The sequence below is a fragment of the Melozone crissalis genome, unplaced genomic scaffold (genome assembly GCF_028551555.1).
Source record: "Melozone crissalis strain CALT ecotype California unplaced genomic scaffold, PUWL_Pcris_2 ptg000034l_1, whole genome shotgun sequence".
NCBI classification, from domain to species: domain Eukaryota; kingdom Metazoa; phylum Chordata; class Aves; order Passeriformes; family Passerellidae; genus Melozone; species Melozone crissalis.
The window spans coordinates 16,410,847-16,438,152 of NW_026535812.1; the positions used below are offsets into that span (position 1 = coordinate 16,410,847).

The 27,306-nt window shown below is 47.8% G+C and overlaps 2 protein-coding genes across 2 annotated transcripts; both read left to right on the forward strand.

Annotated features, from left to right (window-relative positions):
- Positions 1-1,241: 1,241 nt before the first annotated feature.
- On the forward strand, positions 1,242-6,307 carry DYNLT2B (dynein light chain Tctex-type 2B). Its single transcript, XM_054282741.1, has 5 exons — positions 1,242-1,365; positions 1,801-1,934; positions 3,526-3,595; positions 5,198-5,261; positions 5,884-6,307. Exons 1-5 carry the CDS (start codon positions 1,289-1,291, stop codon positions 5,929-5,931), a joined length of 393 nt encoding a protein of 130 aa, XP_054138716.1. The 5' UTR covers positions 1,242-1,288; the 3' UTR covers positions 5,932-6,307.
- A 1,941-nt stretch (positions 6,308-8,248) lies between these two features.
- PCYT1A (phosphate cytidylyltransferase 1A, choline) lies at positions 8,249-26,283 on the forward strand. Its single transcript, XM_054282456.1, has 9 exons — positions 8,249-8,258; positions 14,899-15,039; positions 17,788-17,887; positions 20,072-20,188; positions 22,138-22,289; positions 23,085-23,163; positions 23,842-23,984; positions 25,018-25,206; positions 25,790-26,283. Exons 2-9 carry the CDS (start codon positions 14,923-14,925, stop codon positions 25,994-25,996), a joined length of 1,104 nt encoding a protein of 367 aa, XP_054138431.1. The 5' UTR covers positions 8,249-8,258; positions 14,899-14,922; the 3' UTR covers positions 25,997-26,283.
- Positions 26,284-27,306: the final 1,023 nt, after the last annotated feature.

Here is a 27,306-nt window from a genome sequence, read left to right on the forward strand (position 1 = left end):
CTATGGGCAGGGAAAAGGGCACAAGGGGTAGGATTCTGGGGAGCAAGAATTTTAGGCCTTTATGGAGGATTTAAGAAGTTGCTGGAGGAAAAGAGCAAGGCTGGGATCTCCTCGCTGATGTCTGGGATGTGTTGTACAGAGGCAGGAAGGGAGCCTCCAAGCCCTGGGCAAGGCTCAGTGCAGGGGCTGTGGCTGCTGGCTGCTTTGGGGCAGAAGGGGTCACCAGGGAAGCACCCAGTGAGGCCAGGCTGCCTTACCCCACTCTCTCCCCATCATACCTCCAGTCACACCCCAGGCAGCAACTTCTTCAAACCCTTTACTTACAGAATCACAGAATGAATCAGGCTGGGGAAGACCTCTGAGATCGTCACATCCAACCTATGACTCAACACCGCCATGACAACTACAGCATGGCATTAAGTGACCCATCCAGTCCTTCCTTAAACACCTCCAGGGACAGTGACTGCACCACCTCCCTAGGCTGTCCATTCCAATATTAATCACCCTTTCTGTGATGAAGAAATTCCTCCTAATGTCCAACCTAAACCTCCCCTGGAACAACTGTGCCATCTCATCCTGTTGCTGGTTGTTTGGGAGAAGGGGCTGACCCTCGCCTGGCTGCACCCTCCTTTCAGGGAATTGTAGGGAGGGATAAGGTCCCTCCTGAGCCTCCTTTTCTCCAGACTAAACACTCTCAGCTCCCTCAGCTGCTCCTCACAGGATTTGTGCTCCAGACCCTTCCCCAGCTCCACCACCCTTCTCTGGACTTGCTCCAGCACCTCAGCATCTTCTACAAGCCATTTCAAAATCTTACAATTATTACATTTATTAAAATAGCCTGCAATTATTTAACACTTATTTACCAACTACTTCATTTAACAAAAAAAACCCAAAAACTTTTCTTTTCTTTCTTTCTTTCTCTCTTTCTCTCTCTCTCTCTCTCTCTTTCTCTCTTTCTCTCTTTCTCTCTTTCTCTCTCTTTCTTTCTCTCTTTTTTCTTTTCTTTTTCTTTTTTCTTTTTCTTTTTCTTTTTCTTTTCCTTTTTCTTTTTCTTTTTCTTTTTCTTTTTCTTTTTTTCTCTTTTTATCTTCTTTTCCCTTTCCTTTTCCTTTTCCTTTCCCAATACAAATGATACCCCACGCTTCAGGTACACACACACACACAGAGCCCAGCACCGCAGCCCCGCAGCCGTGCCCGGGCGGCGCCGCGCGGGGCGGGCGGCGGAAGCGGCGGCAGCGGCGGAAGCGCCGCGGTTGTCCCGGTAACCAACGCCGGGGCCTGCGGGGCCATGGGCGAGCTGGGCCCGGACGAGGGGGCCGAGGGGGCCGAGAACACGTACAGCCTGCGGCCCGACCTCCAGCACCGGTGAGGCCGCCGGGGAAAGAGGGGCCAGCACGATGGGGAGCTTTGGACTGGGGCGGGTGGGCCCCAGGGGAATGTGGAGCTGCGGTGGGAATGGCGGGAGGGCGTCCCGGGGCGTGAGGCGGTGCGGGTGTGGGGAACGGGGAGCACCGAGGGATTGGGGGGCACCGGGCTCCCACACCAGCTTTACACCCACTGGAGTGGGGGATGCTGCTGGAGGGGCAACGTCCAGTGCGGCTGGTTTCACCCCTGCCGATAGGTGTTTAGCTTTTGGCAATATCTCCGTTTTAGTGGAGCTTTTTTCCATCTATCATTTTTCTCTAATACATGAAAGCTATATTTTCCCAGAAGTGGCATTGCGTGTGTTTCTACACATTGTGTGCGAACTTTTCCACTTCTTTTTTTTTTTTTTTTTTTTTTTTTTTGTTGCCATGATAGATTTAAGTCCTCCACAGTAAAAGAATGCATCCGTGCAATACTGAAGGAGAGGCTGGCCGATGTACAGTACAAACCAGAAGAAATGGCTGAGCTTACAAAGTCGTTATCAGACACAATAAAAGACAGACTGAAAGGTAAGGAGGTCTGCTGGGGATGTAATTTCTTTTCTTGCCATGTCCTCTCCATTTTGACAAGATCTCGCTTTCTTCTTTTATTCTTGAAATGTATTCCTTCCCCATTGACTGACTCGAGTCTGCTAGTATGAAGCAGTCTGTCCTATATATGTGCATTCCTTGCCTGCAGAGCTGGAGATCTAATTCAAGCAGACAAGATTTGTTTTCGTATAACTTGGCAGGTGTGTGATGTCAAACTTGGAGGGTCTGCAGGGGAAAAGCAGCTGCATTAGAGAGAAGAAAGAAGTGATGTTTCATTGCTTTTTGATTCCATAAACAGAACCATTCCTGCTCTTTTTCTGCTGTGAGTTAGATCAGAGCTGGAATAGCAGTGGAGATCAGAACAAGGCTCTGGGGGCACGGGGAACAGGGAGAGAGGAGCAGTCAGCCAAGGAGGGGTGTGACTACAGCCTGACAGCTCTGGAAAAAGGTTGTGCTGCTGCACAGGATGCCCTCCAGCATTTTCAAGTTCAAGAAGAAAAGTGCAGGCACCAGCAGGTGTTTCCTGAGTTTTGTGCCGGAATATATATATGGATGTGTGTGCTGACATGGACACTTTTGTCCCGTTCTTCCTGGGGACACGCTGGTGCTCCACCTGCTGGGCTGCCCTGCCATGGTGGCACGGTCACCCTCGGCAGGAGCCGTGCATTTGTGCTTCTCCCAGAACTACACATCTGCTTCAGAGCCAGCAGCAGCAGCAGCTGTACTCCCTGCACGTGTTCACGCTGAGCTCCTCTGCACGGGGCTTGGCTTCAGTCATGTGCAACCACAGTGGCAGCAGCCTGAAGCTAGGCTGGCCCGGGGTGGCCACTCTTATCAGCTGGCATCTCTGATAAGCATTGACTGTTGGATGCTAGCAGAGCCAGCGTGCTGTGTTCAGTCCTCCAGTGGAAACGGTGCTGGAGTCGTCCCGGGACACTGCTTTGCTGAAAACAGGCATTGGGATCTATATTTGATTTCAAACATGCCTGTTCTGATTTGGCTTCTGGAACATTGCCATGGCCTGATTAGATCTGGCCTGTGCCCCAGAGGTACTTTTTACTGTTGTGAAACAATAGCACATCTCTGAAGGCACAAAAATAACACAGCTATTATGTGGCCTTTTATACCACTCGGGAGCAAAGGAAACACCTGTGTGGCAGAAGAATTTCACAATACCTTTGCATCAAACAGTTTTAAAATAAGACAGTTTTTTTCAAATTGTATTTTGTCCACCAGCAGCCTTGTTTGTGTTTTTTCCATGTGGCCAGTTCTTGAAAGTTGTCAAAGCAGAATGCTGACATACAGTGTGGCTGCTCAGGGGTGTCCAGTGCCTTAAGATGCATCTTCTGATGGATGCCAACTACTCTGTTCACCCTTCAACTCCAGCAAAACCATGGTACTCCATGCTGGGAAAATGAAGCTTTGCTAGGCAGTCTGTCCACTTGGCTACTTGCATAGGCTTGTACAGCCACTTGCTTTGTAGCCAGAAATCTTTAGCTGTCAGGGTCGTGTCTTGGGCTCATATTTTTAAAAAGTTATTGCTCTCACTATTATTTTTCTCTCTCTCCAGAGGAGGGATTTGACAGGTACAAGATGGTGGTGCAGGTTGTCATTGGAGAGCAGAGAGGAGAAGGAGTGAAGTAAGTTTTGCATCTTCTAATTGTATTTCTAGCATGTTTTCTGGGTTTAGGTGTAGTTTTTTTCCTTTGGAAGCTGCTTCCAACTTCCCTTGCTACAAAGATCTGTCTGCAGATGATGAAGTGAAAATCACTTTTTTTTCTCTTTTAGTGGCAACTTGAGTACTTAGGTTATGACTGGTTGAATTAGCCAGTGATAATTGGCTCTATAGTGGTTCTTAGCAAGCTGAAATGCTGAAAATCATTTTTGAGGAGTGTGGTAGAAGCATTTTGTGTTGTATTCATGATGAATTAGGGTACACCCCCCATCCATTCCTAAGGCCCTGCTGGAGCACAAAAGCCATGGTAACTCACTTCTGTCTAAAGCCAGAAAGCTTCCATAAGCACTTCATTTACATTTTTCAGAAGTTTCAGTTTCTATAATCCCACTGCAATACTGCCATGGGAACCAAGCCTAGATTCCCATGTGGGTGCTCAGCACTTGCAGTCAGCTCCAGATGCCTGCAGTCAGATGAAAGAATTCCTCTTGGCTGCAATAGTGGGCTGTAGCTTTCCATTACTCATGGGTAGGGAGAAGACAAAAGGGAACAGCTCACAAGGTTTATGTGCTTTATCTGCTGGGCTTATCTTTATTATTGTGCCTGATACTCCAGCAGAAGATAAGTGCAGCAGAGCTGGAGGTCAGAGAGGAATACCTGTACCTGCTGCTCAGGCTTTTGTCAGGAATGTCTGTCTGAAGGCAGGCTGCTCCACAAGCACTGTGCCAGGGTGAACAGTTCAGTGTTCAGGTGGTCTGATCAGAAATGTGAAGTCCAGCCACACAGGCTGACAGAGCAGTTGGGGAAATTTTCCAGTTTGCAACAGACAGGAGGCAATATTGAAACACAATCACTGACATCCTTAATGCAAAATACACCTTAGTACAGTCACTCATACATGATGGGACTGTGCCCCACAAGGAATCCTGTCAGCTGAGGCTCACTGGGGCAGGCAGGGAGTGGGAGCCTTGCAGCAGAGACAAGGGAATGTCAGTGTCTCTAGACAAGGCAGCAGCAAGATCTCCCATGCAATATCCTGTTATGGTCTGTTGTTTGTGCTCAGGATAGGGCTTGGGTGTAGAAGTCCATCAGGATAGTCAGGGAGCAGAGGGTATAGATAAGAAAAGACTTGAAGTGGTTGTGGTCTCATAGCATGGCATCTGCCAAGGAATACGATAGCTCCCTATAAATAAATTGGGAGTATGTGCCATGGGGAGGGTGCAGGAGGTGAAGGACAAGAACAAATAAGCTAAATTAGCCACTGATATGCATAGGCCAGAAGTCAAAGATTCTTAAGCACCACAGCAATGAGATTTCAAGCCCTGCTGCACAGTGGAGGTAGCAGGGTTGAGAGCTGATGAGTTTGAAGGTGGAGCACATACAGAGGGGATTACAGCATGTGGTAGAATTCAGCAGTAGAAAACCAGGCTTGGGATTCAGGAGCATACTTCCCAATCCCATTACCTTTAAAGCAAGCTCAGTTTTGTTTTCAAGGGAAGTATCTGTGATCACTTGGGTCAGTACACATGAACTCTGGGTAATGTCCCTGTCTGGCTCCTTTGTCTAGCATGGCTGCACGATGTTTCTGGGACGCTGACACTGACAGCTGTGCTCACGACGTGTTCATGAACGTAAGTATGGGCTGGATTCTCATGGCAAGTGCAAGGCTACTTGCTTTTGTATGAGAGGCAGAGTGACCTTAAATATGGAGCAGAAAAGAAACAACTGCTAGAAGGAAGGAATCAAGATTATTGAAACAGCCTGATTTACGTGCTTGTTCACAAAACATACTTAGCTTTAACAGCCAACATAGTAAAAGTTCTCCCCTGAGTAGGTGACACAGTACAGTACAAAAGTCATTGTAGTCACACCATTTAGTGGTGGGGAGAGAAAGCACAAGAGATTAAGTATTTTCTTACATACTTTGCTGAACTGCAGTCGTGGAGCATGGCTGAAATCCAGGACTGTGCCAAAGTCAAGGTTTTACTTTATTATTATTTTATTTTAAACTGACACCTAGATACCTGTGGGTGTGTGGATGGAGGAAATTGTGGTGCTTCTGGCATTCAGATGGACTCACCTGGGTTACACCACAAGTGAGGTGAATAAGAAACTTAAATAAAAGACAGAAAATTGCTATATATTATTATACAATTATGTTCTGGTCTAAATGTTCCCTGAGGTTTGCCTGTTCCACTAGACTAGCAAAAAGCTTGCCTTGACTAACACAGAGCCTTTCTCTTTTTTCCCCAGGACAGCCTGTTTTGTGTGGTGGCTGCATTTGGCTGCTTCTACTACTGATGGTGACAAACATTGCAGAGAAGGATGGACGTTGGGGAGAATGCTTTGGAGTATTTTTTATTTAAGTGTACAAAAGCATCATATTCTTCCTTGAGTACATAACACAATTAACTGCTCTACAAAGCACGTCCTACACCTGTGCTACACACTACAACATTCCCTCTTCCTTGTGGATATTTATGTAGCTTTAAGCACAATATTAATATTACTATTATGATGTCCTTTATTTAAATGGCCCTTTGTTTTTTACATAGTGTTGGTTTTGTCCTAAAAGTGTATTGCCAATAGCCATTGCTTCTAAAGCAAACTCAACTTTTGTCTCGAAAGGGTTCTGTTACTTTTATTTTTTATGAAATTAATGAAATATTTATAAGAAAAAAAATCTATGCATTTAATATTTCTTCTCTTGTGGCATTTTCTTCCACTCTACAAGATGCACTATCCTGGATAGCTTGTCTGCATTTCTTAGGTGAGCATTTTGACAATTCTTTGTAAATTAATCCACAAAGCTGATCTCTGATTCTGGTTATCCAGATTTGTTCCTATGACTCCCACAACAATTGGGCTATGAATCCCAGCTGTGTCACATGAGATGGTATTAATTGATGGAAAGTCGAGGTATTTAGGACATTAGGTCAGGCCAGCAGCCCACACACCCCGTGACTGCCAGAACTCCTCCCTGCAGTAAGTGCTCCTTGGTTTGGTGCAATTTGGCACCCCTGGATGCTGTGAGTGATCACTGCTCCTCAGGCTCTTCAGCAGATACTGCAGTGATTTCCCAATCTCTCTATAATTATTTTGGAATATGAGGGTGGATATTTGGAGAACAACTTTGCTAGGACTCCAGCCTCAGAAAGGCTGCAGTAGATCTACAGAAGAATGCTAAAGCTTCTCATCTCCCCAAAAGGTGGAGGACCAGGTGGGTTGCTGAGACTGTGGGTGCCAAGAAAGTACATCTTAGCATGCCCATTGGAAGATGGGATGTTCTGTGGTGATCCCTGTACTCTCTCTGCCAACAGGGCAAGCACAGTTGAACCATTCCAGTGGGATGAGCAGCTTTCAGAGTGCCAAAGAGGGGTGAGGTGAGCCCTGAATCCCACCCTCACCAACTGTTACAGCAGAGCACACCCTGCCCATGCAGCTCTTGGAAGCTGGGGAAGTAAAAAACTACAATGCATCTTCTGGAATCCTTCCAGTGTGCTGGAGGCAGCACACTGCTGCTTCTCTATTGTATTAGTTTGAAATATTTTGGTTATGAGTCTTCCTCTCCTTTTCCTCTGGCGGGAAATGAAGGGTAGCTTCACTGACTGCTTTGTTGCTGCCTGTGGCTGTCACCCACTAACGGACCTGCAGAGAGATGTGACAGTGATGCTCTGTTTGTGCACAACCTGGGAGTGTGACTTTTAGGGAACAGCAAAACCCTCCACACAACATTTTCCACGAGCTGGTACATATGACCTCAGACTCATTTTGAAGCTTTTATAAAGCCTTGGCTGTTAAATCACAATGTTTAACCTTGCACTTGCTCCATTTTGGAGGTGTTTAATGGCTTCTTCATGAAGGTGTTGTACAAAGCAGGTGAGCAGATTTCAGTCTGTAATCGCTCAGCCTCACCACCCTTGGCTGTGGTGTGGAACAAGTAAGGGATGCTGTATTTCACCTGGAGAGAGATTGAGCCACTGCTGAAAGCACATCGGTGTAGGCAAGCAGGGCAGCTCCCTCCTTCCAGAACCTCCGGAATTTACACCAGATACATCCATACACTGGATGAACGGAGAAAAGACTTCATCAGTCTCCCCTCCTCACGATGGGAAGCAGAGGGCCAGACTCTTTTCTCTGTGGTGACCAGTGACACGACCAAAGGGAATGGCCTGAAGCTGTGTGCTGGGGTTTAGGTTGGGTATCAGGAAAAGGTTCTGCCCACAGTGGCTCTTTGGGCACTGACCAGCCTCTCCAGGGAAGTGGTTATGGCACCAAGCTCAAGAAGCGTTCGGATAAGGCTCTCAGGCACCTGGTGTGACTCTTGGGGATGGTGCTGAGCAGGGCCAGGAGCCGGACTCGGTGATCCTTGCGGGTCCCCTCCATCTCGGGATATTCTGTGACGCGCAGAGCGGCGGGGCAGGACCGTCGCGAGCCGGAACGGAGGTTCCAGGCGCGGATTCCCGGGACGCGGCTTCCCCGCGGCGGGCCGGTCCCTTCCGTGGTTCCGGGCGGACACGCAGCGGCTCCGCCCGCGCCCCGCTGGCGTCGGCGGGAGCGGGGCGGGGCCGGGAGCGGCGGCGGGGCCGGACTCACCGCGCTGGGCTGCGGAGCGGCGGCGGCGGCTGGTACGGCGGCGTCCGGCGGGAGCGGGGGGCTGTCCCGGACGGGGCGGGGGGTGCAGGGCACGGGGAGCGGAGCGGAGCCTGGCACCGGAGCGGAGGCTGCGGAGTGCGGTTAGACCGGCGGCACATGAGGGCACCGCTCGCTCCCCCTGCGCAGCCGCTCGGGGGTCCCGCCCGGGCCCCTCTCCCGGCGGGGTGCCCGGGGCACGGGCCGGGGGCTCCGGGCCGTGCTGGCCGGTCGGGACGTGGCTTTGGGCGAGAGGGAAGTGTCGGCTGGGGTGGTCGGGATGCGCTGCGTCCCCTTTGTGGGGGCTTGGGCAGAGGCCGGGGCTCGGGCGTGATCCTCTGGGATGGCAGGACTAGCCGCCGAGAGAAGGTGGAGGCGGCTCATTGGGAAATTTCTGTAGTGCACCCTCAGCGCCTGGATGTCCCGGGGGCTCCGGGGGACATCCCCCAGCCAGGGGACACAGCCAGGGCCTAGGGAGGACAGTGACGAGGTGGCCCTGGCTGCGGCGGAGCAAGGTGTGACCCAGCTGCTGCGTAGGCACACATCCTCTGTAACCCTCTTTTTGTGTCCACCGGAGCCCTGGCTGCACTGATTAATGGTTTTGTAATGGGACTTAAAGTCCTCAGGAATTCCCAGAGCTGAGATGCTCCTCTGGAGTCCTCACTCGCTGTGGAGGGCGGTGCAGGATGCTGCAGGTGGCCTTCGCTCTGTCCCCACCCTATGATGCTGGCAGGACCCTGGCAAAGGTTGGGGTGGTCAGAAACAGGTAATGCTGGGTTTCCATCTGCAGAACCCCAGGGTCTGAGGACAGCCACTGTATTTGGTTTTGAAATTCAGATGACAAATACCCATGCATTATTTCCCAAAGAAGTTTACCGGATATACACAATTATGAAATTTCCTGATTTTGAATTTTTTTCCTGTGAGATCTGGGTTGTAACACTCTTTAAATCACTTTTCCAAGAGCCACAAACAATACTGTTCCAGTAGGGAATTGGTGTTGATGTGTAAACCTGCTAAAGGAGGGTTACACCTCCAGTCTCAAGAAGCTCTGTTGATAATCCCTAGAAACAAAACAGTGCAGAAGTCGGGTCAGAATAGCCACCTATTCTCACACTTTGTTGTCCCTGACAGTATTTTTTCTGGCATTCTGTAATAAGTAAACCCTATTTCTGCTGCTTCACTCACCCAGCAGGGGCTGTCACATGTCAAGACACTCAGTGCCTGGAGGTTATGGTATACCCAGAAGGGCTGTGAATTCACAGAGGTCCTGACAGCAGTTTCTCTTTTTTATGTGTATTACTTAGCAGCACTATCTAGGTGACTGCACTGAACTGTTTTCAGTTGTGGTTAGACAGTTATCTTCAGCCATTTGGGACTTTGTTGGAGAGAAGCAGCATCTTTCCATCAATTGCAGGACATGAGTACCAGAGCTTCTGCTTGAGAGAATATCAGCCTGCCTGGAGCAGTAGGGGACGCAAGGCCTGGGGGTTATTTTAGCAGGTATAGCAAAGGTGAGGATGCTGTTGGACCGATGTGTGGCACTGGCTGGACAGAAATCCCTTTTATATGTTCCTGTGGCTTTTAACACACTGTGGGACAGCTGCTTTTGTTGATCTTGATCCAAAGTAGCTGAAGCAGCCTGTGTTTTACAAGTGGACAGGACTGTGCCAGATGCTGCAGTAACCTTTTTAAGGGGCTCAAGGGCTTGACCGTGAGCAGATGCTGGCTGTGGGGAGTGGTGCCGTCTGTCTGGAGGCGAGCAGGCTGGGTCATAGCCAGCAGCACTCTGCTCCCAGGCAGGAGCTCAGAGTCTGGAGACTGGGACAGAACTGGGCCTGTCAAGCCTGGGCTGGGCATGAAGTTGCCTTGGAAATTGGGCAAGTTTTTTAAGCGCTGATAGAAGAGATCCATGATGAGTCTTCTGTCATTAACCTCTCCCAGGTCTCTGTGTCTCCGCAGATCTCCGTGGGGATACACACCAACCAGTAAGGCTAATTGGAGACTGGGTGTTGCACATGAGGGAGAACAGGGGAAAAAGAATTCTCTTCACTCTATGGTCAAGGAATGCAGAGGAATGTAGAGTTGCTTTGGTACTTTATAGCCTGGCAAGGGACCTATCTGAAGTGACAGGACTTCTGCCTTTTCCCTGAGGCTCTTGCTTACATGCTGTCCGCGTGTCAAGGCAATTCTCTGCAGACAGCTGGCAGAGTGCAAAGTTTAGTAGTGTTGCCTGCAGATGAGTCAGCAGAAGAGAAATATCTTGTTCCTGTAAAGTGCAATGATCTTGTAGGCAAAGCAGCACATGACAGTCACATCTGACTGTGCCAACGCCTCCCAGGTTCAGAGGGACGATAGGACAGCCTTGGAGCAGGCGGTGCCACCCAGGGAGCTGCAGGTGTCCCAGGGCCTCCCTGGTCCAGCTGCCAGTCATGTGCTTTGGGTCCCTGGTGGGAATTACAGCAGCTTTGGGCTGGAGCATTTACTGAGTTGGTGCAGCAAGCTCGTTTTCAGTTTAAGTAGCGGCATTTATTTTGCTTCACAGGTAAATCTGCACGTGAAAAGCAGCAGAGGTGGCAGAAGAAATCCTGCTGCTGATGTAGGTTTGCAGTTAATATTCTCCAAAAAGTTTTTCAGGACATTAAAAAAAAAAGCAGATGGGCCAGGTCCTCATGCCATCAGTGTGCTTAGGGTGTAGAAAGATCTGACCTGCTTCTCCAGTGTAGTGTGATGCTGGAGTTCTCTGACACCACCAAGACTGAAAAATGGCAGCACTGTCCATAAAGATGCAGACAGTGAGGTAAAGCTTTGGCTAAGCAGGAAGATTTGCTGGGCCTATTCTGACCGCTTCCACGTGCCAGAGGTGTCAGCTTTGGTGTTGTGGGTAAATTCCAGCTCTGATGATGGTGTAGTTAACTGACACCAAGGGAGAAGTTTTAAATTCCTTCCCTGCCTATATTTTGCTTTCCTTTCTAGTTATCAATGCTTGTCCTCTTTCCCCTCCCAGAAGTGGCTGTGTTTCAGTGGGATTCAATGATTCCCTGACAGGAAAAGCAACTCTTCCCATCTGGCAGTCAGCTGCTCCTTGCAGAGCCTGTGCAGGGGTCTCTCTCTCGATGAGTTAGCTGGCAGGTGATGCAAGGCCCTTCTTTGATACAGGATACACCAAAGAAATATTTAAGAAGAAAAGCCCTTAGTGTTTCATACAGTGGTGCAGGGATTGTGATGTGCCCATGGCTTTTCCAAACGGGGCACTTCCAGCTTTGCTCCTTTGGAGCAGTATCTCGTATTCAGCCATGAGCTCAATAATGCAGGAGGGTGACACCTTAAAATAGAACAATATTAATATTTTACAGCAAGGCTCTTTCTTCTGGTTATGCTTGGTTTCTATCTTGGCGTGTTCAGAATGAGCTTTGAGAGTTATCTTCTCTTTCCTCTTCCCCATCTGCTGCAAATGTAATTAATTTTAGAGCAGGCAGTGTTTTATGCATTTGGAGAAGCAAAGCCGTGTCCTCTTGTGTTAAACTCAGCTTCAGGTGCTGGATCCCACTGTTGGTAAATAATTGCTTGAGATGCTATTTTAGTCACTTGGGTCAAATTGAAGCATTCTAAGATGAGTAGGCTTATTGCAGTAAGGTGTGGTGTATTCCCTGTTTTTTGTGAAGCCAAGCCTGGTGATGGGAGGACTTCCCAGAAATGCACCATCCACATGACATAGGTTTTAAAGTTCTGAATAGTGGTAAAATTATTGTTTCATTTCTGAGTTAATTTGAGTAATTAACAGAGCTGTGTCACTCATGAGATGTCCGGACACTGCAGAGGCCACTTCAGCAACATCTCACCTGTCAGGCCAGAGCAGACAGAGCATATTTATCCCACCCTTGAAGCTGGCTTCTCACTTGGTGCATTGGGTAGAGCTGCTGCTGTGTGGCTGATGCTGTCTCACCACTGCTGCTGATTTAATGCACAGCGAATAATAGAATCTCTGAAGTTGGAATCCATTCACTTAAGTTGTTTTTTGCCATCGTTTAACTGACTGTGTATACCCTGAGAAATGGAAAAGTTAGGGTGGATGGTTGGGTGTGGGAGGAGCTGGAAGAAGCTGTTGAGAGTTTTCTCCTGAGCTGGGACAGTGCTGCCCTGTACTGTAACCTGCAGTTCTTTGCCTGGCCATGAGATCTGCACCCAGCAGCAAGGGACTGCTGATAATTCAGCAGAGACTGTACTTGTGTGCTGTGAAATCTGGTTGCTCTGATGGGAGAAGAGCTTCACCTGGTTGTGTGTGGGGCTGCTGTGTCTGTGCTTCAGCACCAAAGCCTCTGCTTTTGATGTTTTGCTGGGCAGTGGTTCAGAATGTCTGCATTCAGCACACTTTAACAGACCTTTTAATTCTCTCCCAAGGGAAGGAAAGAAAGTGGCCAGAGACTGACAGGTGACTTGAAGCACAGTGAAATTATTTTAACCAAATAACAAAAAAATCGGCTGCTGTTTCCCCCTAGTGTTTCCATGAATTCTGGGGTTACTTGAACCAGAGGCAGACATTTGCTGCTTTTTTTGAACTTCATGGTTTCTGCTGGGACCAGGGTGGTGAATGACTGACGCAGAGTGTGCTTGCAAGATGATACCTTGCAAAATGTAAGAATGACTCGTGTCATACCCTGTGTTTTTAGAGGCACTCTGGAAGCTGCTGCATTTATAGCACGGATTTCACCTGAAAGTCAAATGCTTGCTTAAATGTTTAAAGACTTGGACCTGAGGGTTCCAAACTTTTTTGCCTGAGGTTATGTTTGCACTCTCCCATATGTTTGTTCTCAGGAAATAGTAATTTAATTACAGGAATGGGGGAAACGGCAAGCTTGACTCACAGTGAGTACTGGATGGCTCACACAGTTCTGGAATGTCCTTGTGGCTGCTCTTCACTGTCACTTTTATTTTCTCCACAATATTTTTTTGGCTCCCTACTGACCTAAGATTCTCTTTCCTTGTTCTTAGTACATTGTGGTAGGTCTAGCAGAGCAGCCAGGGATACTTACATGTATGTAGCCCCAAGCCAGTTCAGCTGTGCTGACCCTAAAACTGCCCATAAGGTATCATCATGCTGATGCTCAGTGGGGTGGGAGAGATATTTGCATCTCGTTAAACTGCATTTGACTTGTTACTTTGGAGCATTCCTTAACTTTGAGTCATGTGTGCTTGAGTAAGTCCGATCACTAAATCTGCTATTTAGCAGCTCTTTCACAAAGCACACCCTTCTTGGCTGCCAAACAGCAGAGCTTTGCCAGTGGCCATTTGAGGGCAGTCACAGCTCCTCACGTAGCTCATCCCAAGCAGAACATTCAGCAGAGCCCCTCTACTGCTGAAAAGGATGGGATTCAGAGGGGCATCTGCTCTTTGTCACACCTTGCACTTGCCCCACCTAACATTCCAGCACACCCACTGCATGTGGGTGGGGAGGCGTTTTAAATTCCACACCACTCTTGTTATTAGGGAGTTGAAGCAGCACCTAAGGATCGTTGCTGGGTGGAGGGGCCGTGCTGCTCTCCAGGCCACAAGTGCCACGTGCTGCCCTGGAGAGGTGCACACTTCAAGTCAACAAGAGACATAATGCTGTTTGCTAGTTTTTGCAAATCTAGCACCCATTTCTAGCTCCTGCGGCAGCTGGAAAGGAAATATTCACTGCCATGCCTTCCTATAAATCTCTATTTTTGCTTCAGCTGTGTGAAGCAGGAGTTACTAATACTCCAGGCCCCTCTGCAAAGGTACAGTGACTCCAGCCCAAAGCACAGATAACTTCCCTCTTTATAACTGTCACCATTTCTGTCCCAAATTGGTGATGTGTCTGTCTGTTCATCAGAGAAGCAGTTCAGCTGAGCCACCACTAATTGCAAGCTAGTACATAAAGTGCCAGAAGTGTGGCCTAATGTGGTGTCAGCAGCTCTTCACCATCTGCTGAGTCACCACTGCGGTGGGGACAAGGGACAAGAGGGGAACACGGTGGCAGCTGTCCCAAGGTGGGCTGTGCCCGCTGGGGAGCTGCAGCTTTGTCTTACACAAACAGCAAAGCAAACAGCAAGCCTGTTTAAAGTCATTTAAGTTACGAGCCCTTCACTTGCCTTTATCCTTCTGCGGAGACCCTCCTTCCTCTCTTCAGGACTGTACTGGGAAGAGAAGGAAGAAGGACTGTACACTGCACATCCATCAGCTGCCCTTGGGGGTGTAAAGGGTAAAGAATCCAAATGAGAGCTGGACGAGGGCTGAATGTGATGTGGGCATGCCATATCCTTAGCTTGCCTTTAAGATGCGAAAATAGCATTATTAACCTCGTAGTAATGATTTATAATTTGCATTGCAACTCTTGTTTCAGTGTCTCTCCAGCCAGCTGACTGCTGCACGCTTCTCTCTGCAGAACAGCTCTGAGTTGCATTAAATGATTCAGTATTCCCACCAGGCACTGTTTGTCAAGCCTTGGCAGCTGATGCCAAATACAACTGGCTAAGCCCCTTGTGAGGTGGCTGTGTCTTTGCACTGACCTTCTGTGCACTGTGCCTGCTGTTGACTGATTCTGTTTTGGAAGAACTGAGAAATATCTCTTTTCTCTTTTTTTTCCTTTTTTCCCTCTCCTTCATTTTGTTCCAGTTCTTTCTGGACGTGCTTGACAAGATGGAGCCGCCAACCTCGTCCAGACTGAATTCCCGAAAGAGAAGAAAAGATGGATCAGGCCCTAATGGGGCAACAGAGCTGGATGGAATCCCTCCAAAAATGTCCCGACGCTCACTCGTAAGTAAGCAGAGATAAGAATTTTGGGAGCCTGTGAGATGAGGACACTGAGCTGTAACAGCAGGAAAATACAGATGGTGGTTTATCTGTGGACAGAGAAAACAAGGCAGGGGGCAGGGGATAAGAAGCAAATGATAGTAGCTCTCCTTCTTGCAAATCCAGTTTGGAATCTTCCTTTGTTCATACTAATAACATACTTACAACGTGGGCTTAAATTAGGTCTGAGGCAAGCATTGCTAAGCTGCTTTTGTGGTGTGTCCAGCTTGTCGCTTAAGCTGAGCCAAAGAGGCATGCATTTAGATAGCCACAGAGAAGCAGGCATTTCTCACAGGTGGGTTTGAAGTGACCCACTGGGAGGGAGAAATACTCAGGAGAAGCACATGACAGCTGCAGGAGGGTCTGAAGCCTGTGAGCACCTGCAGAAGTGATCTGTTGAATCCATGGTCTGACACACAGGGAAGATCACTGTTCATTTGATTTTCTTGATCTGGAGAGGGACCACATTTCTGTTAGCTTGTACTTTGGGAGTCCCCAGAAAAAAAACCAAAAAACACAACAAACAACCAAAAGGATTTCTTTTCTAGGTCAACCTTGGGATGGCTTTAACTAGCTAAAGCCAGTGGGATCTTTTCTGAAGGGGGTATGATCCAGTTAATGCTACTGACAAGGGCTGTCTTTAACTTGCCCTTGCCACAAGATTGCGACGATTGGCTTTTTATAGTTCTTCTCTGCCCTCTTCCTGGAGCTGTCCTGTGCATCACGTGTGCTCTAGTTGTTCTTTTCTTATCTCTGTCAAAAGCCAGCTACCATCCCTGCCACGTCATACCAGGGTCATGGTCCTTGGCAGAATGTGGTGATGTGTTGCAATCTTCCTCCTCGATGACAACATTTTGCTCTTCAGGAGGGCTTCAGCCCTGTCACAGGGCATTGACAGTGGTGGTGAAGTAAGAGCAGCACCAGCAGTGAGAACTTGGGGGGCAGGCATTAGGAATGGAGGCTTGAGCTGTTGTGTGACTTATCCCACAGATCATCTATGTCCTTCACTGTTGCCAAAACCCACCCTGTCCCTCTTAAAGATCTCATGTATTTCAGTAAGGAAAGAGAAGTGTGCAGGTTATTTATTATTGTGTGGGAGTCACTTGCTCTTCAAGTTGCTATCTGTCCTCTGTTAGAAATAAAGCATTGGCAAACAGCACAAGACAAGTAATATCCAGCCACTTTCTAAGCTTCCTGCCTGTTTTTAGCCACAGGGCAAATACAGTTCTCCTGGTGAAAGATTTTTTTTTCTTCTTTTTGCAAAAGTTTTATTTATTATAGCAAGAGTAATAGTGTTGCCTAACTGTGAGATTACCTTGAAGCCTTTTCCACTCCCAGCTAAGCAGCTGTTGGCAGAATGTTCCCCTGAAGCAGCAGGGCTCAGCAGCAGATGGTGGTAACAAACCTGCTGACACATAAGCCTGTTGTATTGTGCACATCAGGTTGAGTTTTGACCCTCAGTGGCCCTGCAGGGGAAGGGCAAGGTTCTGGCAGGACCTTTTGAGGACATGTCTCTGTGTTCCTCAGGTAATTTTAATAGGGCTTTTTGTGCTTCTATTCCTAACTTCAACTAAACTGCCAAGAATCTAGTTTTATAGGGCAGTCCTAGACTTACTGGCAGTGATGAGAGGAGAGACCTGCAGGCATTATCTGACAGTAAGGATCCTGGTAGAGGAGGTGCTGTGTGAAATATGGAGCCCTTGGTAACTTAAAGGAGATGTTCAGCAGGAGCAGCTTGTTTGACTGTTGTGGTCAGTGGTTGTTTTCCTGTGCACTTCACTATAAGCACTCTGATAAGGATTGACACTGGCCAGAGTAGCAGTGGTTTTTCTGGTTACAGTGGTGCTGGATGCTGCCAGCATTCTGCAGTGGGACAGGAAGCCAGAGAGGAAACTGCAGATTAGCCCTTTCAGCTTGAAGGTATTATTGTAATGATTTGCAAGCTTGTTTCCTAGTGTTCTGACTTGGGAACAAGATGTCCATTGCAGTCCTACACCTTCCAGCTAGAAGGAAATTCAGCTCTTTGTTTTGTAATGGGAAGGGCAAATGTTTCATTTCCATTCAGAACAGACCAGAAATGATGGCTGCACTTCAGCTGTTGATTAAATGTACTGCTATTGTCAAGCTAGCAGGTTGGAGGGGTTTTCTTGCAGCAGTTGGAGTTATTTTGACACAGATCAAGATCAGTCTCTCACTTCTATGGCTCAAAAATGGTGACAGCACACACATGCTCTCAGAGTTAGTGCTGCATTGCTATTGCTCTTCTGCTTGTTCATATACTCAGATCAAGGAGCTGTTACAGTTTGTACATCCCAGCACAAACACTCAGGCACAGCAGAGTGATGGTCTTGCCAGAGTGGGCACAGCTGGAGCTGTGACAGTGAGGTTTGAGCTTGGCCTGTGCTGCTGTGAACTGCTGTTTGTCAAAAGCCTGAGTTTAGCAGCTGCAGCTCTGACCTTCTGATTTTGTTGCTCCAGTAGAAATGCTGTCTTCTAAAATCTGCTTTTCTCTCTCTCTCCCTCTCTAAACTCAGGCTAATCAGCCTGCAAAGCTGTTTTGAGGTTTTACACTAATTATTCTTTTAGTACACGTGTCTGAATTATGCAGAGGCAGTGAGTCACCCGGTGGCTGGGACACTGTGATGGCAGTGCTGCCCCTACAAACTGCCCTCACTTTTGCAGTCTCTCAGTGAAACTCTCCTGGCTCTTTAGGGTCTGCGGGAGCCAGCCCCGTTCTCAGATGAGGTGGAGATCGACTACAGCAAGCCATACATCAGAGTGACCTATGAAGAAGCCATGAGAGGGACCCCATGTAAGTAAGAGCACAGACTGGAAGGGGATGGTATGAATGTTGGGTTTGGGGAATGTGGGTATGATTGGGATATCTCTGAGACCAAGCCAACCTCGTGTGTTTGACCAGGTTTACAGCCAATGACAAAGTGAGTGCTTTGGTGATTAGATAACTGTTTCCATGGGAAATTTGGCTGTCAGTGCACCTGAAATTCAAGTTTGTATGTGTGAGGAGATTACAGATATTTGTTTTAAACTCTAGCTGAGCCACTGACAGCCATAGAACTCCACACTTTCTGTACTACTTTGTCTGAGGTGGCTTAAAGTTAAGCCCTTTAAAAGTCATATTTTTTAAAAGTCATATTTTCTGAAACTTGAAACTGGCAAGTAAAACCAATTTGTATCCTTGTCCAGAATGTCCCATTCTAGCCTGGATTTGAATTAAAGTCAGTGTCATTAAACACCACAGGCCAGCCCCTCAACAAAAATCTGTCCTTTTATTCTCTAAACCAGGCTGGGAAAAACACTGTTCTCTTTGCAAGTCCACAGGGGAGGCAGAGGCACAGGTGACTCCTGAAGGCTCTCTTCTGCCAAACAGAGTGTGCAGACAGTGCTGTCTTACCTGGGCTCTCTGTTGTGGGTACAGAGGCAATAAAAATGCTGCACTTCTATCTGCTTGACTGCTGAGAGATGAACCAGCTCAGACTGAGACCTGGCTGTGGTTTCCTGCTGGGGTTCTGAAAATCCAGTGTATTTCACAGTCTGCATTAATTTCCCAGCTGAAAATCTCCAGAGTCTGCACAAAGGTCTCTGATTCAGCAGTGGTGGCTCTCCTGCCTGCTGAGACTAAAACACAGTGCACACTTCCTTGTTGCTGTTTGTGTCTGTGCTCAGGAACTGCAGCTGCTGCAGGTACAGAGGAAAGATAAGGATGTCCCAGCCACTTTCCAGAACGTGGATGAATATTCATAAAGGTCTGCTAGGACCAGTCCTCTTCTGGCATACAGAAAGCTTTTGCAGTCACAGATCTCCTTGGCTCTTCAGAGCCTTCTGGCATCCTCAGATTGCAGTCTTAGAACCACTAAAAAATTATTGCAAGAGGCTGTCCTCAAACTGATTCCTCTGCTTAGCTTGAACTTAATAACCCTGACCTTTGCATCAACTCCTCTTCTTGCTGCCTCCCAGTCTCTGTCTCTGGGTACCTCCAGGGCTCTGCCCAGACCTGTGGGGTCTCAGCTTCCTGTTAGGTCCTGTTCTCTCTGCCCTTCTTCACTGCAGCATTGCTGTCCCTGTGCTCACCACTGCTCTGAGTCTGTCTGTCTGAACTGAGCCAAGAGAGCAGCAGGCTGTTCCCAAGTGTGTCACATAAAAAGAGTGTGGCTTTTGATTATCAGCAGCAAGAGGACTGTGGTCCTGTGTGGTCCCAAGATCAGAAACCTCCCACTGTTACATGGCAGTGCTAGACTATCTCACTTTACCTCTGTGCTGCCCTCAAAGAACTGAGCTACAATTCTACAATTCCCCCTGGCAGAGGTCAGAGGTGGCCTGAGGGAAGTTTAATTGTTGTTGTTGTTGATGATGATGATGATGATTATTATTATTATTATTATTAGTATTATTATTAATGGATTTAGCTGATAATGCCAGTGATTCAGCAGAATTGTGTCTGCTTTTCTTTGAGTAGTTCTGCTGTGTTTTTGAATAAGGCCATACACTGCTTGTTCCTAGGGGAACTGATGCTGCTGGTCCCTCCACCAGACTGTGGCAGCAGGCTGCAGAGAGGGATGCTGTAAAGGCCTTGAGATGCCATCCTAGCAGGCAGGAGGAAATCAGGCACCTCTGAAACATTTGGGCCAGTTCCCCTCTGGTGTGCAAAAAGTTAATTCTGCATTTGGATTTCCATAGAAGGGAAATGTTCAGGGTTTGCTTTTCCCTTGGTCTCTCCTTCACCTTGTTTGGGTGATACGTGGTAGGCTTTCAGTCTGTCTTCATATGTGGCTGTATTTCAGCTCTGTGCTCAGATGCATTTGTTTCCACATGGGAAGGCAGAGAGCCAGGCATTTTTCTTCACAGTTCTGTCCTGATTATGGTGCTGCATTCTGTAACACCTCCGTGACTTTCAGAAGGTCCTCAAATGTGAGTATGAGCAGCAGCTGCTTCTCCAGGCAGGCATATTCACAGCTGTGTCTCTGTTCCTTTGGCACAGTGGATCGCCCTGTCAGAGTTTATGCTGATGGAATATTTGACTTGTTCCACTCTGGACATGCCCGGGCCTTGATGCAAGCAAAGAACCTCTTCCCAAACACATACCTCATTGTTGGAGGTAAGGAGTGACCTTGTTGACTTTGGCTGTTGCAGGAGTACAGCTGAGCTCTGTCTCTGGTTGTGCATACTGGGGTTTTGTCTTTGTGGCCTCAGTGACTCTCACTGCAGACACTTGTCCCAAATGTTGTTGGAGTCCTATTGCAAAACTTTGAGGGCTGGATATGTCTGCAGAAAGATATCCTGCACCAAATGAGTGCTCAAGGAAAAGATTTTTGATTGTGCTGTTTTAATTTGACCTCTCTATTCTGTGACAGGTACAGGTGAGTTGCACATCTGAGTATCAAAATATATTAGGGATAGTTGAGTATCTACTTTTGACTCATAAATGAGACAGCTAAAGTATGAGTCCCTCCCATGGCTGCTTTGTTCACCTGTATTGCCCTGCAAGTCACTCCCCAGCTCCAGTTTCCTGCTGTAGACTGCTTAGTGTCAAACAGATCCCACTGGGAGCATGGAGATCACAGTGGTTTCTTGGGCATGTGCCTGGACACCTGGAAGTCAGTTAGGCCTTCCTTCTCAAAATAGAAATTCCCATTTTGTCTGTTGGGTCATAAGTCTTTAGATGGTGCCTGGAATATCCTGCTGAGTGCCTGAAGGGATCTAGCAGAGGTGTTTCAGCCAGGCTCCTTCAAGCATGTAAGAGGAAAAAAGATTCCCCTTCTCTGGCTGCTGCAGTTCATGGGCCTCTGCCCAGGCAGTGCCTCTGCTCACCCCTCCACCCACACTGAGGGCACATCAGGCTGTGCATGTTGTCTGTCAGGAGCTGACCCCTGCTCAGGCTGCACAATGATGCTGAAGTATGAGAACTGAAAATACCTTTAACTAGTTTTCTCAACTCCTGTTGTCTTCGTGAAGCAAAATGAAATTCTGATCCTGCCATAGAATGATTATAACATCCTTGGGTGGTTTGTTTCCTTATCACAGTTCCAGTCATTGCTGAGAGCATTCTAATAGTGGTGTGCCTGCACTTCTTGTGTGCTACAGTAGTGTCTGGAAGCAGAAGGGAGGGAGGAGAGCTGAAACAGTTGCTCCAACCTACAAACTGCCCTGAACTTAGAAATCTTAAAGGCTGAAAGACATCCCCATTTACATGAACACTACAACAGACAGGAAAATAACTTCAGGTCAAACTATTGACATGTTAAAGTAGCAAGGAGTGTAATGACGTTCTGTGCCTCTGGGAGACTGGTGAGGAGAAGGGCAATGAACTTGCACCAGGACTGAGACAAGAGGCCACATCCCAGAAGAACATTAGCTCCAAGCAGGGAACAGTCTCCCCCAGTCTTTATCATCTGTTTGTCTAGAACATATAAATAAATCCAATACCAGTGAGACTGGTAGTGTCTTGTTTACTTTTGAGTCTGATAATCAAATAGAACTCCTTCCTCAGTATCTTACACTGCAGATTATGAAGAGTTGTTAATTTACTTTCTCATAGAACATAATAATTAAGCTTGATTTCCTGTGAACTCCCCCTTTGTTTTAACATAAACTTTCCAAGAGCTAGACTGTGGTATGGCATTTTATGAAATCAGAAGTTCAGGCAGTAAGTTTTTTCAGATTCCAAGCCTGAGACATCCATTGCTTTAAAGGTGGATTTCTGAGCAGCAGGCCCCCCAGGTGCCATTTCTTACAGAAGAACGGTCTTCTGTGTTAGCTGGTTTTCTTGACAAGTGTTGAAAGCTCTGGAGACTTTAAAGGCTTGGAGTGTGTGGGTCCCTAGCTTGGGCAGAAATTCTCCAAGCAGCCTGCCCAGAATTGCTCAGGAGTTTAGTGCCCTGCAGTGCTCCCTGTTCCTGGTGTATTGTGGCTGGAAGAGCTGGGTTTGAAACACCAGCCTCTGTCAGCTGCTGGCATTGTCAGGTCCAGCACAGTGTGGGCAAGGTCCTTTTATTGTAAATCATGGGGGTAAGTGCCTCAGACTGTGTTCTCTGCCTGTTTCTGCAGTGTGCAGTGATGAGCTGACCCACAACTTCAAGGGTTTCACGGTAATGAACGAAAATGAGCGCTACGATGCCGTGCAGCACTGTCGCTATGTGGATGAGGTGGTGAGAAATGCACCCTGGACCCTCACACCCGAGTTCCTGGCAGAGCACAGGGTAATCTGTGACATCTGATCTCTTTGGAATTTCGATTAGCCTCTCTCTGTTTATAGCAAGAATTCATCTTTGGGAGTGACCTCTGCCTGAGCAAGCTGTTTCTGTTGAAGCTCCTTAAATATAGAATGAACTGGGTTATGGGAATTGTGGGGTTTCTTGGGAGTGTAGAAGCATTTGCTGAGCTGGTATGTAATGTTAAAATAATGTAGAGATTGTGACATAATGAAAAAGGTTCTTGCTATTTCAGTAGAGATTGGTGCTGGTTACAGATAGGTGTGAAATGCAGTAGAGAGAGGAATAGTGTGTTTGAAGTGATTTCTGGGCGGTGTCTGGTCCAATTCCCTGCTTACAGCAGGAGCAGCTTAGATATACATCAGCCTTCTTGCCACAGGAGACCAGACAAGCTGTCTTGAAAGCCTTTTATCAGCTGGTGAGATAAAGTGAAAGGAATCTCTTAACATCTGTTGAACAGCTTTGGGAGGTGAAGGAGTCTCTAGGGAAGCTTGCTTAGTTTACCGTTGTTGTCGTTAACAAGCCATTTCTCTGTGGAGCTTAAAGCAGCTGTGTACCTATTCCCAGCCTTTTCTTTCCCCTCTGTCATGTGCTTACAATTCACAGGCAATTGCCACTGAGCACTTGGGACTGCTCTGTGTTGTGTTGTTACAGAGGGAACGTCCTGCTGTTCTCCCTCATACCCCTGAGTGGAGGTGTTGAGCCGAAAGTTACCATCTTTCGACAGCAGCAGGAGATCTGCACGTTCCAGATAAAATGTTGACTTGCTTTTCTAATTTTCAGATCGACTTTGTTGCACATGATGACATCCCCTACTCTTCTGCTGGCAGTGATGATGTCTATAAGCATATAAAAGAAGCAGGTGGGTCCCCCTCAAATTCTCCACGGCTTCTTATCAAAAATCTTCTGTAGTTTCTCTTGTACCTCTGTAATACAAGATTATGCCCCTCTGATCTGCCCAGGAGCCTGTGGTGGCAGGAAGGAGAAGCTCTGGGCCCTGCTTCATAACACTAGGACTGTTCCATGGCCCAGTATTAATTCCTAATTTCAGTCTAGTTATTTTGATTGAATTAACAGCAACCTCTTGAAAACATACTACAGTTTAGCTTAGAGATTCTCACAACTGGGAAATCTGATGAACTCAGCAGAGGGACATCTCTAGCTATTAAATTCACTGGGGATGCAGCTTTTTTATATCTATCCAAACTCAGCCATCAGAATGTTATATTTCCATCCATTAAAATGCAGGACCCCTTGTCCTGTCCTTGTCCCCACACTACTCTGTATGCAGTCAGTATTTAAGCCAGCTAAAGTGAAGACCTTTTCATTAGAATACCTGCTATTTTGACAGGGTTTTGACATGTTTTGGTCTTACTTAGGCATCCCAGAAAGGATGGCTCTGGTATTGCACATTTAAGGACAAAGATGTGAGAGCAGTTAGCAAATCTTGACAAGAGAAGTTGTTTCGTGACAGAGGTGGCAGCAGCTTTTTGCCTTGTGTCTTGCTCAAGCTGTCCTGGGTCCTTTTCCCCAACTTTAGGCATGTTTGCACCAACCCAGAGGACCGAGGGCATCTCCACATCCGACATCATCACGCGCATCGTGCGGGACTACGACGTCTACGCCCGGCGGAACCTGCAGCGGGGCTACACGGCCAAGGAGCTCAACGTCAGCTTCATAAACGTGAGTGGAAGTGGCTCTCACCCCACGCTGCAGGAGCCAGAGCCTTGCTGAGTGTGAAGGGAGTCTTGTCTAGTGATAGCACAGTCCTGCCATGTGCCAGTGAAAGGCCTGTCTGCAGAGCTAAGCGTTGGCACCAAACCAGTGTCCTTGGAGTGAAAAATAGACTTCCACCCCTGAAATCACCTCAGGGACCCACTCAGAGGAACTGGGGGGCTGCTAATGCTGCTGTCTTGTTAGAGATGTCTTGATGATGTCTTAACTATTGAAAGAGCTGGAGAGAGGGTGTGTGGCAAAATGTATGTTTTTCTTGAATGAAGAGTGAGTTGTTCTTGACAGGAGCTGCTGTCTCATCTCTCTCCTCTTCCCCCAGCCACCTCCCTAGGGTAGAGTCATTTGTTTGGATAAAATCTGATGCTGTTTCCACTGTACTGTTCCTTTCGTGGAGCTGCAGGAGCAGCAGTGCTTGGGTAGGACAGAAGGATATGCCCTGATCCTGTGCTGTGCAGCTCTAGCCCTCAGAAAGAGTACATGGCAGAAGACATTTTTGATGTTGGAAGTAAAGTCATAAACATTTTTTTTATCACTCAGATACTGTGCCTGTGAGCAGCAGTGAAACAGGAGAGGTAACGGCTGCTTGGCCTCTCCTTGGCACATAACTCTGCCTCTGTTTAAAAACACCCAGCAGAAAGACTGGTGCTGTTGTGATATGCAGAGACCTACAGCAAGTCACTCGAATCTAATCTGTGTGCTGTATAAATATTTCCCTCTTCAATGCACTCCTATTAGATAGTGCTTATCTCTGGCTCTAGTCTTGCTTTGTGTACTGTGCCAGTGCCTGCCACAGAGTGTCTCACAGCTCCACTGTGTCTGCCATGTAGTCTAGGAAAGAAGTGTCATAGAAGTGAAGGAGGAATGTCACCAGACTAATGGAGATGCTGAGTCTCAAGCAGCAGTTCAGTGTAGTTACACAGAGCAGAGATGGTCTCCACTCAAATCTGGTGAGCTGTGTTCTGATCCACCACTCTCTGTGCAGGAGAAAAAATATCACCTCCAGGAACGTGTGGATAAGGTGAAAAAGAGAGTGAAGGATGTAGAGGAGAAGTCAAAGGAATTTGTCCAGAAAGTGGAAGAGAAGAGTATTGATCTCATTCAGAAATGGGAAGAGAAGTCCCGGGAGTTCATCGGCAATTTCCTGGAGATGTTTGGCCCAGAAGGTGCACTGGTAAGGAGCTGCTGTGGGAAAATGGGAAAGGGAATTTTGGAGACATTAACAGACATTGTAGAGCTTCTACAGGGTCTGCAGAGGAAAGGTTTGGCATTTGTTGCAGTGCTCAGTGTGCTGCCAGTCTCCAGACAAGTTGTCCCAAGTTTGGGCAGCCTGTTTTCAGGGAGTACCCACCATTGCCAACGAGATAATGCCAGTTACATTGTGGAGTGAAAAACTCTCCTGTCCCAGAGCTGACCTGTAAACTCCAGTTTGTGCCCTGCTGACCACTGAGCTGCCAAGAGGATGGTGGTCACTTTGTCATTGGCCTAAGATGAGTCTGAAGCGAATTGTTTATGCTAGGCTTTCCTGCACTGTTGGCTGAATATCACAGGTATTTCATGTTAGAAGTGCTTGAAAAGGAGTGGCGATTACACTGTGTGCAGTTTCCAAAGCCCAGAGTGATGCTGGGGCTTTTTCTGCTCTTAAATAGCATGAAGTTCTGAAGGGGCACAACTCAAAATGCTGCACAGGCTGTAAGTAGTGTCCATTTCCATGAGTGTGCAACCCATGCTAACAGTCCTCCTGCTTCCCTCACCAGAAACACATGCTGAAGGAGGGCAAGGGCCGGATGCTGCAGGCCATCAGCCCAAAGCAGAGTCCCAGCAGCAGCCCCACACACGACCGCTCCCCATCTCCCTCCTTCCGCTGGCCCTTTTCCACCAAGACTCCTCCTTCCTCCCCTGCCAACCGCTCCAGGAACGAGTCTGCAGTCACCTACGACATCAGTGAGGATGAAGAGGATTAACCTACCTGCCAGGATTTGCTGCGGACCGCTAATCGCTGAATCCTAAGTCCAGACCCACTGGGGAACTCTAAATGAGCAAGAGAGCCATAGGAACAGGGCTGATGGCTGAGCACAGGGCCTTGGAGGCACCCGTTGCTCATAGCAAGGGCTGCTGCCTGGAAGCACATTCAAACCTCCTCTCCCTTCTCCCCAAATCCCCTTTTTATTGTTTACGTTCTAGCGGTTTCCAGGGTGAAGATGGTTTTTATATTTTAAGAAAATATTTGTTAAAAGGGCAAGGAATAGCACTCAAGCGTGGCTTTTGTTTTGGTTTCTTTTCCCTTGTTAAACCTCCAGGCAAGAGAGAGAGTGGGAAGACCCATCTGTCTCTTCTTTCCTTCAGCTCCTCTGTCTTATCCCCCCCCATCCCCAGGCAGTATCTGTGCCACTGCCAAACGAAAGATCCCTCAGTTCCTCAACCAGCATGACCTCGAGAGCATGCACAAAGCAGTGGTGTAATGAGGCTTCTAGGAAATAGAGACATCCCTGCTGGGCTGGAGCTGATAGGAATATGTCCAGCAGACCCTGTAGTGCTCGCATGCCTCTTAACTGAGCTTCCCAGCGTGTTGCAGTGAGGACGTGCTGGGCAGGGGTACCAGCTTGGCACGCAGGAGCTACACCTGGGGAGGACTTGCAGCACTGTAGAGTGGCACACCCCGTAAAGTGTACAGCATTCACAGCTCCAAACTGTAGAGGGGCTGCAGGGGAAAGGCCTTTCCAGCTAATCTTAACAAGACTGCTAAATCCTGAGCTAAAATTGAGCCCTCAGTTGCTGTTGGAGAGAAGAGAATGAATCTTTGCTTCAGGGCATTTGCTGTTGTACATTTCCTTGGGTGTGAGAGCCCAGGTAGGAAATGAATGTGTCTAGTCTTTTGAGAAGTTCCTTGTTCCAGTCTGTGGTGTGTTACACATTTTAGTGTCTGTCCAAACAGTCCCTCAGCACTGTGCTCTGTGTGTGTTTGTCTGTGTTTCAGTTGCTGTGCTGTAGGGGCTGCAGGAATCCTTCACACTGGTGCCATGAAGTCGCTGCTCTAAGGGCAAAGCAGCCAGTGTGCTGCTGCTGTCAGTGTGTGCAGCTGGACAGATGAAGGGCCCCAGTTCTGTGTGACAGTTACCTGACTTGTGCAGTACATGCACAAATCCATGCCTGCTCACTCTGCTCCATGAGGCACGATGGAAGGAGCATCAGAGAGTGCTGCAGCTTTTTAAGGGTATTTAAATGCATAATGCTCGTGTGAGTCTATGGTCCAACTTGTGCTTGCTGTTGTGTC